This window comes from Aedes aegypti, chromosome 2, assembly GCF_002204515.2.
Source record: "Aedes aegypti strain LVP_AGWG chromosome 2, AaegL5.0 Primary Assembly, whole genome shotgun sequence".
NCBI lineage: Eukaryota > Metazoa > Arthropoda > Insecta > Diptera > Culicidae > Aedes > Aedes aegypti.
In genome coordinates this window covers 98,807,001-98,826,501 of record NC_035108.1, presented here as the reverse complement: position 1 = coordinate 98,826,501, position 19,501 = coordinate 98,807,001, and the positions used below count along the sequence as shown (strand labels likewise).

The following is a 19,501-nucleotide window of genomic DNA, read 5'->3' as shown; positions in this document are numbered from 1 at the left end:
AAATTATCATAGAGGGATTGCCAGATAAAAATCTGCTTTCAAGAAAAACGAGTTTGAAGTTCTATCAGCAAGTTTTGGTCCGCCTCTAGAATCATGATTTTTTTTCTGTTACATGGATTATCACATATAAATATCATTCGAAAGCCAGGAAATAGTGAAATTTTTCAGTAGACTTAACTCAAAACCGACCAAAATGTCACTTGCACCCGTTTGTATTTAGGCACCGCAATTCTTATAAAAAAAAATATTCGATTTATTTGATTTAGCAAACTGTTTTATTTCAAAGTTAATCATGACAATTAGGGCATTTCAATGGAACATTTCAAAGTTATCCGTCAATTGTTTAAAAATTCATAACTTGAAAACGTCATAAATATTTCTTTTTAATGCATGTATACGATAAGGTTAACCACAAGTTCTTGAAAAAAAAATCATGATATTAATAAAACTCGTGAAATTTTTTTAATTTGGTATCACGATATCAAATTATTATCGGAGATGCGTGTATCTCAGATTTTCAACAAGAATAGCATCCCAACAAAACTTTTCCAGTATCAAAGCTTTTAAATATTCTATCGGGGAAAACTGGATTTCCATACTGTAAATTTTGCACCTTATCGGACGAGATAATTTGTAGTCGTCGCCGGTGAAACCGTTGCCAGCCAACAAGCCGCAGCAAATTTGACGTTTCACCAGTCTTACCAGCACAACGGAAAATCACATCCTTTGATTCTATAGTAAATCTTTGAGCTGTTTAGTGGAATACCTATAAGTAGATGAAAAAACGAATTTAGTACTATACCATTTGATTCCACCTGGGGGCACGGTAGACACAACAAAGTAGGCTATTCCCACGTGTAAACAACGAATTTACATCAAAACATGTGTCGTCATTCCTATCGTCAAGCATGACGCCTTGAGGATAGTAAAGGAGAGCAGGCCTTGCTTTTTTTGCACTCGTTCGAGTTTGCGATAGGAATGACGTCACTGCCAAATGTAATTTTTCGGAGTATAATACCTTGTTTCTTTTTACCGTGCCTGGGGGATGCGAACAGAAAATCAACAAGCAGCCAGGCTGCTGTCAAACTATTTTTTCATAAAAATGATCAGAGTACGCCTAGAAATCTACGGTCGTGATTTCGATACGCTAAAAATTGTTGAACAATTTATGTAACATAAAGACCGCTAACTATTAAAGATTTGTTGTGCTTGGTCCAAATAATGCATAAGTTTTGTACAGCTGCTCATAATATGTGTCTAACTAACATACGGCCAGAAACTTTCTGATTAAGTCTATTCATTGGGTACATTTCCTGCATTGAGCTGATAGAGCTTTGTGTGAAGTATTTTAAGTGTGCATTTTGAATGTGGTTTCTTACGAGACAAGCATATTTTAATATTTTAGCCATTCTACTATAGTTTGTATCTATGTATATGTTTGTATCTATGTATATGTATACGCGTATTTCGACCTCATCTGTAAGGCCGTCGTCAGTGTCGTGTACAAGATTCGACTCCAAAAATACGCGTATCTGTCAAAAGATACAAACGATAGTGGAATTAAATTGTATAGTACTAAATTCGGTTTTTCATCCTTTGATTCGTTTGCTGGCGACGATTTTGTCGGTCTGTTTGAAAGTTGGCGGTGCGTTATGTTGTCAATGAAACAGACAATATCAAATACAAGGAAACATGATTTTTCACAGAACACAGCAAACCAGTCGAGTGGAAGCATGAACAACTACCATAAAACTAAAGTAACACGTCTTCTCAATGAGAATCGAATCCACTGTAGTAATCTAGGCGATAATTAAAAATAATAATAATAATAAATAAATGTTTATGCTAGACAAAAGTTTCTTTGTTTAATATTGCAAATATTGTTCTGATAAATTTCATAAAGTCAAAGTGTCTTGACCTAGAAATATAAATAATTTATTATTGTTCATCTTGCACATTGAACATTTATTTGTTTAAAGTGTATTCCACGAGAACTTTCTGAAGGGGAAAACAGAAAGAGAGAAAACGCAAAGATGAAACGCCAAGTTCGAATCGGATGCCGGTTGGGAGAGGTAAAAGGAGAAAGGAATGAAGCGCGGCATTCTGTGAACGATTTTAAACGCGAAGGTTCGGGTATTTTGCAGCTCCGAAAAAATATTGAAAAATACATAAATTCGTGTAATTTTCTCGATTACGGTTGAGAATACGACATGGCGTGGTCATGGTCGCCAGGTGAGTAAAGAGAAAAGATTGCATTTCAACTACAAATGGGTGAAAGTTGACCGGATTTTTTTTTCCCAAGAACGAATGATGAAAAAAAAAATGGCGAGATGGCCTAGTGGAGTGGTGACAAAAGAAAAAAAAAAGTATGGAGCGTGATGTTCTCTGTACCAGATGATAAGTCTCAATTTTTTTTAAGTGAAATGAACGAGACGAAATGGAATCATTTTTTCTCCACATAACAAAAAAAAAAAAAAAAAGTATAGAGCGTGATGATCTCTATACCAGATGATAAACCATGTTTTTTTGAGTGATGGGCGAAATTTTTCTTCTTAAAAAAAATAGAGCGTGATGATCTCTGTACCGGATGATAAACCATGATTTTTTAAAGTGCAATGGACGAGTTAATTCTACCTTCATAGTAAAAAAAATGAATATCGAGTATTTGAAGAGCCAGGTTTCTAAAAAGAGAAAAAAAAACACGAATCGGTTCCTTTTTTCACCATAGTACTAGTATGGAACGTGATGTTATCTATACTTAATGACAAACAATGAAATATAAGGCTAAAAGTTATTACAATTTTATGATTAATAAAAATGATATGGTGCTCTATATAACAAGAAGGACTGCAAATGCTTTGTGAATTCAAACAGTGTTTGTGTTCGATTTCAGGAAAATATGTGAGAGCACCAAAGATCACGGAAGAAGAGATGTCGTCCGAACTGTCCAAACAACTGGCGGAAGAAAGATCCATCAGAACCCAATTGGCTAATGAACTTGAGCAGTCTCGCAAAGAAAATGAGGAGCTAAGAGCAGGTCTTAATGCGCAGGATGCGGGAAGTAATCAGCCCTGTCGTTGTAAAATTTGAGCTTCTTAGTTATTCCCTTTTAAGGAGGGCGTTGCTATAGCCCAGAGGGCGGTTGTATTCCCAGGCGTTAATGAGGGAGTCTCACACGAAAATTGTATCAAATTAATATATATTCCAAACACATGAGAACTAATATGCATTTGCACGTGTTTAGTTTGTGTTCAATGCTCATTCCAATTCAAATGTGAAACGGAGAAACACCTATAAATTTAAAAAAATAAATGGATTATGTCGAACCCTCTAGATACATCGGAATATTTTCAAACCCAAGGACAAATGATCAAAATTCACACAGTTTTTCAAAATGGAGAGTATTCAACTCAATTTTTATTTAATTTCAACATGATGAGTATCATCATACTAAGTAACTCATACTATTGCTTAAAATTAAGACGGCCGCCAGATATTTTACCCAAAATTTAATCCCATTTTACAGTTTACTCGAGGAAAGAACCAGCGATTTAATACTGCTTACTTTGTTGTACAAAATATGTTGTTTCCATAAATTTAGAAAATCGTTTATTTCAAACAACTAATGCCATTGCACACCTAGTTTTTGCAGCTGTTCTAACTCAGTTTTTTCTTAGAGAAGTTTCAAATATGAAGTCCATCATTTTTCGGGATTTCTAGACCCCCACCCTCCTCTATCATGGCTTTTAATACCTAATAAAAGCACTGTCACACTTTCGTAGACCATCGCCCTCCCTCAAATAATGAATGTCATTTTTGGGTGACCCCTTACCCGAGCAAAGGCGGATAACTGGATGATATCAAAATAATAGTAACCTTCATTATCACTGTTATCAATTTGATATTATGTTATCAATGGTAACCGAATGATAACAAAATTGGTTATAATTGTATCCGTAACAGACATTATTGATAACAGATTGATAACAAAATATGTTATCACACTTCTTTCCGATAACATTTTAACAAAGTGTGTGTTGATAAACAAAGCTGACTGTTCGCCATACAAAATTTTGTAAAATAATGAAGCATAAGTTTAATCCAAAACACTCACTTCCCAAAACTTGTCCGTGATTTATGACCATAAACTTCATAAAAATATGAAACTGTAAATTTAGTTAGCAACTTGAACTCAAAGATAACATAATTTACTATTACTTTGTTATTTGACAAACAAATTTGAGTTCTCAATTTTGTTATGTTGGCTGTTACTTCAGCCAAGATCATAACAAAATCAGTTATCAAATGATGATAACCAGGTAACAAGATTTATTATCATTTTGCATTCAACTTAGTTAGCTTTTTAATGGTGACCACAAAATTAAAAACGAATGGTGAACTAATGGTGATTTTTTCTGATAAAATTCAAGATGACCAAGTTTCAATTGACCAAAATTATTACACATGAATGCTACATAATTTTTCAGTTTGATTTGTGTTTTAGGATATATGAAAAGAAAGATACGTGAAGAAATACCTGAAATGTATCAAAAAATTAGCTTCTTTTCAAACTGCTAGCTAGCGTAAGAGGGATCCACTAATATGCTTGCGCTTCCCCCCCTGACGAGATTTCCGAACAAACAATTCCGCAAGAGATGTCATTGATTGAAATAAATACGCCTCAAAATGCGGCTTATGTGGAATTGCAGAACAGATTTACCTGTAGTTCTTATGGGAAAGGCTGCTGAAGAAAACGAGGATGCCGACAATAGTCACAATTACATGAGATATTTGAAGTATTGTAAAAACGTTTCTAAAATGTTTTCAACAAGCCTGCCTGTGTGATCCAAAACAGGATTGAGCAACACATAAACGTAACAAACATTTAGTTTGTCTGCGTTTGTCCGAGAAAATTACAAAAGAATCACGGCATTGGCTAAGAATGCTGAAAATGCGTAAATTCTCTTATATTATTTTATATAAAAATAGAATCGAAAAATTAAGTTCACGAACAAATGCTCAAGGTTTCTTAAAGCGGGACATCTAGAAAGTTTGAACCTTACTTTTGGATTAAACAAGAGATTCGAACTTCAGCCAAATATATCACTTAATTTGAAAATGAAATGTCGCTCTTGAAGTGATGTTAAAGTACAAAAAAATTGACAATTGCCCTGGATTTCAAAATATTACGCTATTATTTATAATAGTAGTTTGGCGTTTTATCTATTAGTGGATTTAAGACTTGTTAATTATTCATTACAGCAGGTTTTCAAACTCATTTCAGCAAATACCGTTTTTGATGCGTACTTGATAATGAATTTTCGTCACTATCACATGAAAACTATTGGCCCAAAATGAACAAGAATACGAACTGATTGTCTTTAGAACATATTAAGTGCATTATTTTTTTCTGCTTAAAAATTTCATGTATCTCATCAAACTTCAAGAGTACCTTGAGATGATTCTGAGTTACTGAGACAATATCAAATTACTCCAGTGTGTTAATACAGCTCGGGTTAATTTCGATTTTTGTCATAGAGGGCATTAAAATGTAGCTCTGATCTAAAATTTACTCCAAGGGATTTATAAGCTTGACAATTTTGATTCATACCATACAGAGCGTTGATATGCATATGATCTACATGGAATTAGGTCAATATACTTCAGAGCGTTGATAAAGTTTGAAATATTTAATTGATGCCCTACAGGGCGACGAGATGCAGCCGATCTACATATAATAAAGTCAAATTACTCCAGAACGTTGACACTGCTTTGAATTTTCAGCTTATGTCCTCAGGTCTGACCTAAATGCGACATGATCAAACTTCATGACTTTAATGTAGCTTAACAATTTTGATTGCTCAGTGAACCACGTATCGTATAAGCATGTGCATCCGAAATCACATATTCGTACGACCGAAATCAGAATCGCATAACATACCAGATTAAGCGTTATCAATGTCAACAAAAGTTGTATATAAATCTCCAATACGATTCATAAAGGACAATCTGTGTTGACAACAAAACATGTCGTAAATACTGCAACGTAGAATCGCGTTAAGTTGTATTAACTGACAGATCATATATCAATCCAGAAAGCATCATATGAAATCGCAATAACTTAGCAAAAATTGCCACCTAAACTTGGTATCTGCTGACGATGGGCTTCATAGAACAACAAAGCAAGTGTCCCTGAACATGAAACATACATAAATATTGGCAAATAATCACTTGTATATTATGTAACCCTCAGTGGTACAGTGGTAAGGTGTCGGATTACTAGTCCAGAGGTTCCGAGTACGAGGCTTATCCGAAACTTTTTTTTTATTTTCATCCAAATTTTGTGGCATCGTATTTTGGATCGCAGAAAATCTGAAAAAGTCGTGCCAAGTACGCATATAGCCTCCACTTTGGTATGTATATAGCCTTTTCGTGCATTCTATACGATTGAATTGATTCATATAGAATGATGTATAACAAAAGTTATACCAACCAAAATGTTGACTGGGTGATGCCATAAAGGGCGTTAATATGCAGCTGATCTATGTAGGGTAAGGTCACATAAATCCAGTACCTTGATACAGCTTGAAATTTCCAAATGATACAAAGTGTTAAGATGCAAATGATCTACATAAGACAATGTCAGATTACTCTAATGTGTTTTAGAAGCATGTATTTTACAACTGATATCCTTCAGGGCGTTAAGATGCACCTAATCTTCTTGAATTAAGGTCAAATTACTCCAAGGCGTCGATGAAGCTTGGAATTTTTAATTGATTTAGGGCGTCAAGGCGCACTTTATCTACAAAGGATAAGGTCAAATTTGTCGTATGTACCGATTAGAATTTGAAATTGATCTTAATCAGGGCGTTAAAATGCAGTTGATTCACATAACACAAGATCAAAAAAATTCAGTGTGTTGAAGCAGCATGAAAAATTTCGATTGATTTTCCAAAGGAATTTTTAGATCCTTCAGATCTTGCAAAGATATAGGTGAGATAAAGTCAAATTATTCAAGGGCGTTGATATAGCTTACCAATTTTAATTGATGTTGGACCAATTTTAATTTGATACAGGATGTTCAAATACACCTGATTTATTTGGAATATTGTCAAATTTCTCCTGGGTGTTGATACAGCAATGAATTTATTACATGATGCATTTACATACAGCTCATGTATTTGAGGCAAAAATTACTCCAGAGCGTTGATACAGCTTGACAATCTCGATTGATGTTATACAGGGCTATGAGGTGCGCATGATCTACATAGGGTAAAGTGTTTCAGATCTCGCCAAGATCTTTGTGTACTCTTACTTCAGCGCGTTGATATAGCTTGGAATTAACAAATTAAGCGCTAAAGGGTGGTCACATGCACCTGGTCTACATGGAAAAATGTCAAATTAATCCAGAACGTTGATCCAGCTTAGAGTTTACAATAAATGTACAGGGCGTTAAGTTGTATCTGATATACATGAAATAAGCTCAAATTACTCCAACTCCCTGGAGCACGTAGGTTTGGATTTATTTTCTACAGTGCGTTCAGATGCTATAGATCACGCAAAGAGCTGTGTAGAATAGAGCCAGGGCGTTGATAAAGATAGGAATTTACAATTGATGTCATACAGAGCGTCAAGATGCACCCGATTTACATGGAATAAGGTCGAATTACTCCATGACGTTAATACAGCATGAAAATTTCGATTGATTTTCTACAGGGCGTTGAGGTGTTCCAGATCTCGCAAAGATCTATGTGGAATAACGTCAAGCTACTCCAGGGCGTCGACACAGATTGATCGATTTATTTCAAACAGGGAGTTAAGATGCATCTGATCTACGTGAAACAATATCAAATTACTGCACGGTGTTGATAAAACTTGGAATTTTCCAGGGTGTTTATACAGCTCGGAAATTTTGATCGATTTTCTACATGGCGTATAGATGCTCCAGATCTCGCAAATTAGTCTAGGGCGTTGAAACAATTTGAAAATTTCGATTGATGTCCTACAGACCGTTAAGATGCACCTGATCTACATAGTTCAAACTATTCCAGGGCGTTAATATAGCTTGTAATTATTTAATGATATCCTACAGGGCGTTAAAGGCCACTGATCTAATTGAGACAAGGTCAAATTACTCCAGGGCGTTGATTTAGTTGCACCTGATCTTCATGCAACATTGTTAAATTAATTCAGGTCGATGATACAGCTTGAATTTTCAACTGATGTCCCAAAGGGCGTTAATAAAAAGTGTGATAAAAGCTTCTTAGTCGTCGACTAAGCGCGACTAAGCAGGACGACAGGGCTGGAAGTAATCCAGATCACCACAATCTTGACTTCGATGTGCCAAACAGGTTCAGTAGTACTCGACACATGGCATTCGCTCCCGGTGCGTTCCGAAGTCTTGAAGAATCTCGTTTTTTATCATCGATGAACCAACTGTCGGTAGCGTCGATCAATGTACCAGAATGCAAGGCTGCCGAAAACGACCAAATCCATCGTCAGACCTTCGAACAGTGGAAAGACTTGCTAATTGATTCTATGAATTTGGCTGGTATTGAGGAAGAGGCAACAATGTACACGATCTTCAAGGTCAAGGCTGGAACAGGTTTGCTTGAAATCTACAGGAATACCAAATCGCAAGGAGATGCGCCAGATGAAAAATCAGCTCCATTTTCAAACGCCATGCATCGTCTGAAGACCTATTTTGGCTCTGGGTCTGATGTCATGTTGATGAGACGTCGGCTGGCACTAATGGTTCAAAAATGTGAGGAATCTGATCTGAATTTCATCATAAGGGTTGGTTCAACAGCTCGCCTGTGTGAATATGATCCAGATAAAGAATTCGAGGAAGTTGTGGCTACAGTCGCCGAACACGCTAGGAATCGAGACGTACGGACTACTGCTTTGAAGATGCTTAGTCGCAAGGGAAACTTCGCAGACTTGGTTGACAAAGTTCGCGAACTGGAAGCAATAAGACTCAATGAAGAATATGTTATGCAGAAACATGAAAAGCAGATTGAAAATCCAAGTCACGCATTGATTGCTCCGGTAAGATCGCCGTACAGCTGGGTACCAAATCGTCCTATTCGTGGGAATGCTATTGCTCGTGGGTATCCGAGTCGCCGAGGCACCTGGCGGGGTCTAAGAGGCAGGCAATCAATCCCAAGGAATCAGTATCAACCACAAACATTGTCTGCACCAGGAGAAACGTGCTGGCGTTGCAACGGTTTTTATCACTCGGCAAATGTGTGCAATGCTCGAGATAAAACTTGCAACAGATGCGGTGTTGTGGGGCACATTGTAAGGGCGTGCACCTCAAGCGCATATAAGCGTACTGCTCAGATGGGAATGGAAGCAGCTCCGGCCAAAATTGCCGCTGTTGAGAAGTTCGAAGAAGTTTCAGCTGGCGAAGACTCGGTAAGTGTCGCTACGGAAAATTAATCGGGCATTGAATTTTGAAAGGAAGCATTAAATTACCTTTTGTTATATGATTTTCATGACTTCAATAAATGAATTAATGTGAAACAATCATTATTTTGAAATTTACTATGCAGGAATCGATTCCCAACAACAGAGTGGTAATTCACAGTAGTCCTTGTGATCCCCTTGTAAGCGATCTTGAGTTAATGATGCCGCCCAAACAACAACCAGATTCTTCATCTCTTGTCGCAACACTTCAGGCTGCACTTCCGGAAAAGGATTCAAAACATGTTGAAATAAACGCTATAAGTGTAAATACTGTAAGTATTGATATACTGTTGATCAATGTATGGTTCTAAACTTATTCACCTCATGTTACGCTAGCTTAATCGATCAATGCCAAACAAACCACCTGGCACGAGCTCCCATGTTTATAATGTTACAACAGATGATGGAGTTATAGTTGGAGTTGTGGCTGGATTGCGCTGTTCATTCTTGATCGATTCTGGAGCACAGGTCAACACATTTACTGAAGATTTGTTTCAAGAACTGATTTCTAATCCTAAGCATAGAGATGAAGTGTTCGAGGTAAAATATCAGACCGACAGACCACTGAAGGCGTACGCAACCGTCGGCGAAATCAAGGTAGTTGCTACTTTCCTCGCATACCTTTTTATTTCGGATGATAGGCCACTTCTGCTGGAGAAATTCTATGTGGTCAGCGAAGTACGTGCTCTGCTAGGTAGATCAACTGCATCACGATACAGTATTCTAATGCTTGGTCTAAAGGTTCCTGTACAATCACAGCGTTTTGGATCGCATATATCCTTGATTGCAGGTGAAATTGCAACGATAGCCACAAACGAAATTTTCCCCAAATTCAATTTGCCGCCGGTTAAGATCCATTACGATAGATCTAAGCCGCCTTGTCGAAACATTTTCCTCAATATTCCATTGGCCGTGAGACCGTTGGTCGAGAAAAGAATCCAAGAGCTGATAAATGCGAATATAATTGAGCCAGTAGTCGAGGGGATGGATACTTCGTTTTGTTCCTCCATGTTGGTGGTACCTAAGGGGAAAAATGACATAAGGCTGGTTATTGATCTGAGAGGCCCTAACCGCTACATATTTAGGACACCATTTTCAATGCCAACTTTGGAGCAGATCTTGGCAGAACTAGACGGCGCCACCTGGTTCTCGACTATTGACATAGCCAACGCGTTTTTCCACATCGAATTGGATGAAGAATCCAGGCATTTGACCAACTTCTTTACCGAATTCGGACGTAGAAGGGCACTTGATTCTGCTCACGGTGGACACGTTGGTGTAATGGCCATGAAGCGTGTGATGCGTCAATTTTTCTGGTGGCCAAAGATGTCTGCTGAAGTTTCTCGATTTGTTAAGAACTGCGAAACATGTGCCCTCTTGTCTAAACGCAATCCTCCGGTACCACTTGTATCCAGGGAACTTCCAGATGGTCCATGGGAAGTTTTACAAGTTGACTTCTTGTCCGTTCCCAACTTTGGTTCAGGTGAGTTTTTGATTGTGATCGATACGTACTCCAGGTATCTTCATGTCGTGGAGATGCGATCTATGGATGCAGAGAGTACGAATTCAGCCTTAAGTGAGGTGTTTCAGACCTGGGGACTACCAATCGTGATTCAGAGCGACAACGGACCGCGATTACGGTTGAGAATACGACACTCACGACTCGCCTTTCACTAAATAGGACGCGTTACCTCTACACCACGAGAGGACTCATGGACGCAAAAGTTAACCTGAATTCGATTTTAACTCAATAATCACGTGGTTCGGTTCTCACCGAAAAGACGAGTAACTTTTTCGCAACTGTTACATCTATTTGTCCATCTAATCCAATTGCGAAGTCAGGGCTGGTAGCAGTTAGACAGCAAAATAATAGTGACTTTAGTGACCAAATTGATCAAAATAGTGACCAAAAAGTGACCAAATAGTGACCAAAATGTGACCTAAAAGTGACTTCAAAACTACAAGTATTGGTCATAAAAATGGCTAGAAATGAAAATACTTTCTATTTGTATATAAACCATTCTACTGTCCATAACTGCATATTTGACACATTCGACAATTTTTTAAATTGCTTTAGTGAAGAAAAATTCACAGGTTTTTGTGTTTTGATCGAAAGAACACATTGTTCTAAGTATGACACGATTTAATTGCACTTCAATATCTTAATGTTGATATCAGAAATGATTAAACAAGATTTCAATCCGTCGACTCAATGGCATTTCAATTTACATGACAGCTCGCCGCCGAGGAGTGATTCAAAAGTGAATTTTAGCATTAGCATTAGCATTAAGCAATTCGCACAAATTCGTAGGTGGTACAGTCCTAAACCGTTGTATGAGGGTTGCCTCCTCCCCGTCCGTTACCAAAGTCAAAGATTTGGGACTAACTCTTGACTCTTAGACGCATCCTCCAACAGTTGAGAGCTGTCCTGGCCACGTCCTTGCGAATGCTGAGGAATGGGAAGGAATGATTAATTTAACACCTACTTGAGAAAGATGCAGAGAACTCTATGACCTCTCATATGTGTTATGGGATATTGTAGAATGTTAATAGGATGTGGATACGTTTGGCAGACGTTCTGGCACCTATGAATAATATTTTGGCATTGGTTCATATTGGAACAAGCTCACCAAATTCTGCATTTGAAACCTCTCTTCAATTCAACGTTCAATCGACCATCGCAAAAACAAATTTTCTTTACTCGGGGTGGTGTAAACGATCCTGATGGCTTGGGTTGCCGTAGAAAAACGTAGTTCAGCAAAACGCGTGAATGAAAAATTTAATGCGAAAATAAAAACAAAACTGCATGCTTGGGCTTCTGATTCGCACTGCCCAGCAAAACGCGAAAACCGAACACCAGGGGTGTTTCAAAATTTTCCATGCTAATTTCAAACGTGTTTTGAAAATAGTTCCAGGCCACGAAAAATTGTGAAACTTTGGAGTCTTGTTCAATATTTAACGTAGATTCAGAATATGTAAGAAACTGGATACCCTTAAACAAACCAATTTCGAGTTGATACCGTGGAGAGTCATCAAATGATAAACACTTTCGGTCAACTTACTGATATCTGTAAGATTGTTCTAGAAAATAAAAAAAAAACAAGTTTTGTTACATTGCTACAAGTAACCGCATAACAGTCACAATAAGATTATACATGAGCCTCGTAATGTAGTAGAAATGAAACTCCTATCAACATTTTTTTTGTGACTATTCCCCTAATATTGGGTATGAGCTGCACAAAATTTCATCTTCCAATAAGCACTTTTGAGCCCCTGGTAATTTTAAGAAGTTATAGTTTACATATTAAGTAAATTTAGAATGTAGAGACCGCAGTAATTTCAAATCCTAACAATTATCTGTTCGGGATGAGACAAAAAGATGGCGCATTGTAGATTATTTTTACGAGATGAACATTAGCTTGATATAGGTTATTACTCTAAATTTCTGATTTCAAATAAATGAATTACGGTAAACAAACTCATGTTAATGAGAAACTTACTGGCAAAAGTCCATTGAAAATTTTAAAATAGTAATGCAAAACGAAATACTTGAAGCATTTCTTATCAAATCTGTGGAACAATTCGAGGGAAAATTTTAGGTTACGACAATCGTGAATGAATTTCAGAAAATTCTGAAAAAAATCCTGAATGAATTCAAAGTTTAAACGCTAAATTGGTGGCAGAATTTCTGAAAAAAATAAACTATTTTTTCTAAATAAACAACAATAATTCCAAAACACAACTGATTAACCGAATTAGATGAATGTCGTGCACAAAGCATTAGAAAATGATTCTATGCATAATTGAAATATTCCAACTGATCGTTTCAATAAATGAATTAGGTTTTGAAAACAATCATATCACTCAGTGGCGACTCGTATCCACATGTTTTATCTGATCTACGGTCCTGAAAATGACTAATTTTGCATACTTAGATTATAAAGCAAACAGTAAACGATAGAAATCGCTTATTTGTTACTGCATGAATAGGTGGATTTGATGCTAGGAAATAGCCACTGATATCACTTGTAATCAATTATTATTTCCCTACAATGTTCATGCATTCACTATAGAAACATGTTTTATGTATAGAAAAAGTTGACCAAAAGCGTATGAAAAACAGTGCCAAGAATTAACCCTTTCTTTCCCACACTTTTTCTAAAAAAGTGCTTGAACAAAATATGTTGCAAGTAAGCTATATTATTCAAAATCACAATAAAAAAATTTGATTGTTTTTTTTTTCAATACTTAGACCCTTAGGTCACTTATTTCGATGTTTGATAAGACAAATGAGCGTATAAATTTATTCCAATCATTATTGAGCTACTCGTACCAATTCAGTTTAGCTAGCTTTCGTTGAAAATCGGTGGATCACCTGTGCTACCATGGGAAAGAGATAACCCTTTAATGGATAAATGTATAGTTTATTTGTTGGCATTTTTAATATAATTTCTGAAATGATTTCAAGCAAAATTAGTACTCGCTTTAGGTTATGTACGAATTTCTGACAAACTCTTTGAATTTTGTGGATGTTATTTCTAACCGTCTCTGGCTTATTCTCGGATGAGTTTTGATGATGTTCTTCCTTAAGGCAAGTTCAGGATTCTTTCCATAGCCGTAGATTATTGCAGAAAGATCACTGGTAATTTATCCAGCAAGTCTGTCAGATAATGGTCCTGGTTTTGGTCAAAATTATCAAAATATTTCGGACAAAAAATTCATCCCCTAGTCGCTTTCTAAGTTTTGACAGAATTTTTCATTAGAAAAATTTTACATTTTCCATTGGAAATGTCTACGGAATATTCACCAGAATTCTTTCAGAAAGTTAGCCGGGAGTTTCTATTTTTCTTTAGTCAAGAATCTTGACACATTGATTTCAAATTTACACTATAGTTGCTTTTATAATAACAAATATTTCTTTCTGACAGTTTATGTTTGAAAAGCTAACCTGCCTTTAATTTCATAATCATCAGATCACTAAAAAGTGACTTTAGTGACCATTTTCCAGAAAAAAGTGACTTTAGTGACTTTTTATTGAAAATAGTGACTTTTTAGTGACCAGGTCGAAAAAAGTGACCAAGTCACTAAAAAGTGACTTGCTACCAGCCCTGCGAAGTATATGTAATGTTTGGTTTTACGGTAGTTGTTCATGATTTTTCAGCCAAGACTGTCACATGCAAAATGTACCAGAAAATGAGGTGAGCTTGATTGAAAATGCGACCAATGCGGCTGTCATCCAGAGCAAAAAAGCTAGGCACGAGTCAAATTCCGCGATCAAGACGACATGGCAACAGTAAGGCCCAAAAGGCCAAGGAAAATACGAAGTAACACAGTCTTTGGAAACAAAGACTGATATTGTGTTACTGTCGGACCCCTATCGCTTCCCAGTCAACGGGAACTGGGAGACAGATAGGTTTGAACAGCTAGCAGCTATAGAGATAACAGGACCATACCCAATCTAAGAAGTAGCCTTCATCTCAAATGACGGTTTTGCGATTGTTGGAAGCCCTGGCTGCATTACGTGTAGAGCTGGCAAATGAGGTTACCGTGAGCACCTTCCGCAGAAATGGTGCAGAATCGATTATGAACCTGACGTTTGTAGCCCTAACCTTATAGGCCTATTCACATGACATTCCAAAATAGCTGATCGGGAAGCTCTTTGACAGTTCTTCTATGAAAATGACAGCCTCGTGTATGCAGCGGTCCTCCACCGATGTAAACAAATGCATAGACGGACCTGTCACATGAAAAGGCCTATTCACCGAACACTCTGGACTTGATCGGCGTCAGATGCTGCTGTTTGTCGTAGATGAAGCGAAAATAGAGGCGAGGACCGCAATCAAAGCGAATCCGGACAAGATCAGATCATCAGAACACTGCATTGATCAAGGAATCTTCCCAGTTGTATGGAAGCGACATAAATTGGTGCTGGCAAAGACGGGGAAGCCACCAGGTGACCCGTCGGCGTATAGACCTATCTGTCCACCAGATGCGACGGGCAAGTTGTTGGAGAGGTTGATCCTCAACAGGCTTGTACCGTATACGATAGGTGCGGATTCAGGAAAGGTAAATTTACTCTAGACGCCATTCTGTCATTCGGTCAGATAGCTGAGGTGACAATCGAGCATAGAAGGAGCGGCATCCATTATTGCGCGGTTTTCACTCTGAATGAGAACAATGCGTTCAACAGCGCAAGCTGGGAAGTGATAGTCCACGCACTTCACCACCTCAAACTACTGGTGCAGTTGTATAAGCTTCTAGAAAGATGGCAGGATTCTACTGTATGGCACAGAGGAGGGGCAGAAACGCGTTCGAATTACCGCGGGAGTACCTCAAGATTCAATCCTGGGCCCGCTGTTATGGAATGCGATGTACGATGACGTACTGAGGCTGCCCCTTCCGACGTGTGTTAAGATTGTTGGCCTCACCGACGATATCACCCTAGTGGTCTATGGCGAATCGATGGAGAAAGTAGAGTTAACAGCACTCTATCTCCAAAGTTGGATGAGGTCTGGGAAATTGGGTGGTCCGAACAAAGGACATTTATCTCGGTAGGTGATTGCGCGATGCCTTTGGCATCTTGGGGTAATGATCAGCTTTGCTAGCCACGTTGAGTATGCCTGTAAAAGGGCACCTACGGCTATAGGGGCGCTCTCAAGGATAATGTCTAATAGCTCTGCTGTAATTGCCAGCAAACGCAAGCTGGCGTGACGATATCGAAACTGAGATACGGAGGACCAATATGGTCAAAACGGCTTAGAACGAGCAGAAACCTAAAGCGATTGGAAAGCATCTATAGGATCATGTGCTTATGGGTAGCATGCGCATACCGAACGGTTTCTAAAGAGGCCCATCGGACTAATCATCAAGGAAGACTTTCAATGCTTCAACCAAAAAGGTACCAGAGGAGTCCGCAACTCGTGTGAAGAGAGAACGCTCAGAGGTTGGCAACTGGAATGGGATAACTCCACTAAAGGCAGATGTACCCATCGGCTAACACCAAATGTTTCAGATTGGTATAAAAGAAACCATGGGGAAGTGAACTTCCACCTGACGCAGTTTCTGTGCGGTTGTCGAGAGCTGGAATGCAGTAACTACGGCTGTCACTCAAATTATGCTGGAATTGCAATCCCTATGACCAAGAGTTGTCTGCAAAGGATTAGCCCTGATGAGGCTGGTCACCTGTAATAATTCTGGGCCCGATATTATAGTATAGTTTTAAACTGCTCCTCCTAACTCCACCCAACAAAAGTATGACCACTATTTTTGAAATCCACAATATTTGTACTTCACCTCCTTACGGAGTGCTACATTTCCAACTACAAAATTCTCCCGCTCAATAAGTCACAAAGTAAAACTATTCTACAGCGTCCCAGAATCCCTGGTGCTTATCGAAGTCCCGTCGGGTCGTCGTAGTCCACTTCCGTTTCTTCCAGTTTGGCAGCCCCGCTACAAATGCGACACTTGCAGCACACGATACAGGGCGCCGCCAACAGCAGCAAAGGCGAGGCCACCAACAGTAAAATCCCAAATCCAGCAAAGATCCCGATGACCTGCGCCCGGTGCCACACAACGGATGCCCGTGAATGCCCGAGCTTGTTCTTGCAGGGACCCTTGTCGTAGTGTCGCAGCAGGAAGTCGTCCTAAAATCGAGAGAAAAGCGTTATTCACTGATTATGAGGAAATTTGTCACGGGAAACTCACATCTAAACTAGCCAAACAGTACCAGCAGAAGACGTGCTTGCACCGTTTGCACATCATCTGCGCACAGCCTTCGTCCTTCTCGATGGGCACGGCGCACATCGGACAGCACTTGATGAGATCATTGTCGAAGGGAATGCCGAGGGCGTCCGTTTGGCCATCGGCCGCCAGCCGACGGGTGTTCTCCTCGCAGGACATCGTCGGGTGCCACTGGAAAAAAAAAAAAAAGAAAAAGGATCAATCTCCCAACAGTTCCAAGGACCGTTTGTCACTTACGGCCTTCTTGCAGCCGGAGCAGAAGTCCTCCCGGCAGGTTGGGCAGTGCACGGCACAGGGCGATGGGAGACCCGACGAGGACGCCGGCAGCTGCACTATTCTATCGGAAGACGCGTTGTTGCTGGTCGGTTGGCGGTGGTTCGGCTGGTTCTGGCCGACCTGACAGATCGTTTCGCAGCCCGCCCGCGGGCACCAGGTGCGGAACTTGTCCAGTTCTACTTCTGTAAGGGGTGAGAAGAGAAAAGAAAGAGATTGATGAAAACAGATATCGATAGATCTACCCCTAATTGTATAATTGTTGTATAACAGTCCTAGTCCTATAGTAGTTGCTACTGTTTCATAAAAAGTGATACAGTGAATAAAATATCTAATAAATTATTGTTCCCACATAGTTTGGAATAAGAAGGATCCGTATGGATACCATGGAATTTGGTTGAACTTGCAATATTTTCCTAACATTAGTCACCAAAATCAGACTTCAAAAAATTCAATAGGGCAACTAAATTAATTTCTCAGAGTTTCCCTATGCAAAAGTTTGTTCATAACATCTTGAGCTATAATTTGGAGGTTAAGGCCACAAGTTTTCTGACAAAGTGAAATTTTGGAACATACATATATTTCAGAAGATATGAATCGGTTTGAAACTGTGCTTGTTCATTAGACGTTTATCCTTCTTTAACCCTTTGGGGCCGGCGCGGTCATATATGACCGCAGTACAAAAAAGGCTGTAAAAAAAGAACCAATGAACAAATGTATATACTGTCTTCGGCAAAGTTGTCCCAAATATACTCTTTTATCAGAGAAAAATATGAAGTATATGCCTTTATGACCTAATTGACAACCTAGAACATCCTGAACATCCTGAAGTTTGGAAAACTGAACTATAAGTACATACGAAGCGTGAAATGCTGTTTGTGAACATAAATGATGTTCAGGCTAGATAATACAAAATTACTCTTTTAACGAAAACACTATTTCACTTGCTTTGCTATGTCCTGGGATGTTCTAGGACGCCCAAACTGTCCTGAAGCACACTCTTTGAAATCTACAACCGTAACAGTAATTGTTTGGGTTAAAAACAATAACATTACAAATTCAAATAGAATCTACCAACCTCTGAGAATCTCAAGAGCTATTTTAAGGAACGTTTGGGATATTCCAGGCCCTCCAAATTACCCTGGAGCTCAGAACTCAGGTCTACACTTGTTCCAGTAGTTATTCTCGCTAAGCTGAGTGAAGTCATATAATCTACAATGTTTACTGAACCTTGTCACGGATCAAAAGGCTACTTCAAGAAACGTTTGAGGTATTCCAGGCCCTCCAAATTACCCTGGGAATCTGAATTTTATGTCTACATTTATTCCAGTAGTATTTCTTGCCAAACTGGGTGAAGTTATATAATCTACCAGGTTCACTGAACTTTCGCACGTATCAATAGGATGTTTTAAAGAACGTTTGGAGTATTCCGGGCCCTCCAAATTACCCTGGAGTTCAGAACTTCAGGGCTACACTTATTCCAGAAATTTATCTCGCTAAACTGAGTGAATTTATAATTTTTTTCCTGTTCACTAAACCTTCTTATGCATCAATAGGCTGTTTCAAGGAACGTTTGGGATATTATAGGTGCTCCAAATTACCCTGGAGTTCAGAACTTCAGGTCTACACTTATTCCAGTATTTTTTTTTTGCTAAACTGAGTAAAGATATATAACTTACCAAGTTTACTGAACCTTGTCACGGATCAATAGGCTAATTCAAGGAACGTTTGGGGTATTCTAGGCCCTCCAAATTACCCTAGTGTTCGTAAACTTCAGGTTTACATTTGTTTCAGTAATTTATCACACTAAACTGAGTGAAGTTATATAATCTAACATGCTCACTAAACCATCTCATGGATCAATAAGCTCTTTCAAGGAACGTTTGGGATATTCCAGGCCCTCCAAATTACCCTGGAGTTCAGAACTTCAGGTCTGCACTTGTTCAAGTAATTTATCTCGCTAAACTGAGTGAAGTTATAAAATCTAACATGTTCACTGAATTTTCTCACGGATCAATTA

General features: G+C 38.5%; 1 protein-coding gene across 8 annotated transcripts in view; it reads right to left on the bottom strand.

The window, feature by feature from the left end:
• Window positions 1–16,731: 16,731 nt before the first annotated feature.
• Window positions 16,732–19,501, bottom strand: part of LOC5576646 — a 387,639-nt gene continuing 384,869 nt past the window's right edge. For all 8 annotated transcript variants that reach the window (XM_021841655.1, XM_021841654.1, XM_021841660.1 and 5 more), the window contains 3 exons: window positions 17,446–17,666; window positions 17,173–17,379; window positions 16,732–17,111 (listed from right to left, as the gene is read on the bottom strand). In XM_021841655.1, coding sequence (XP_021697347.1) covers window positions 16,857–17,111; window positions 17,173–17,379; window positions 17,446–17,666 — 683 coding nt within the window. In that variant the 3' untranslated portion in view covers window positions 16,732–16,856. The remainder of the gene's footprint in view (window positions 17,112–17,172; window positions 17,380–17,445; window positions 17,667–19,501) is intronic.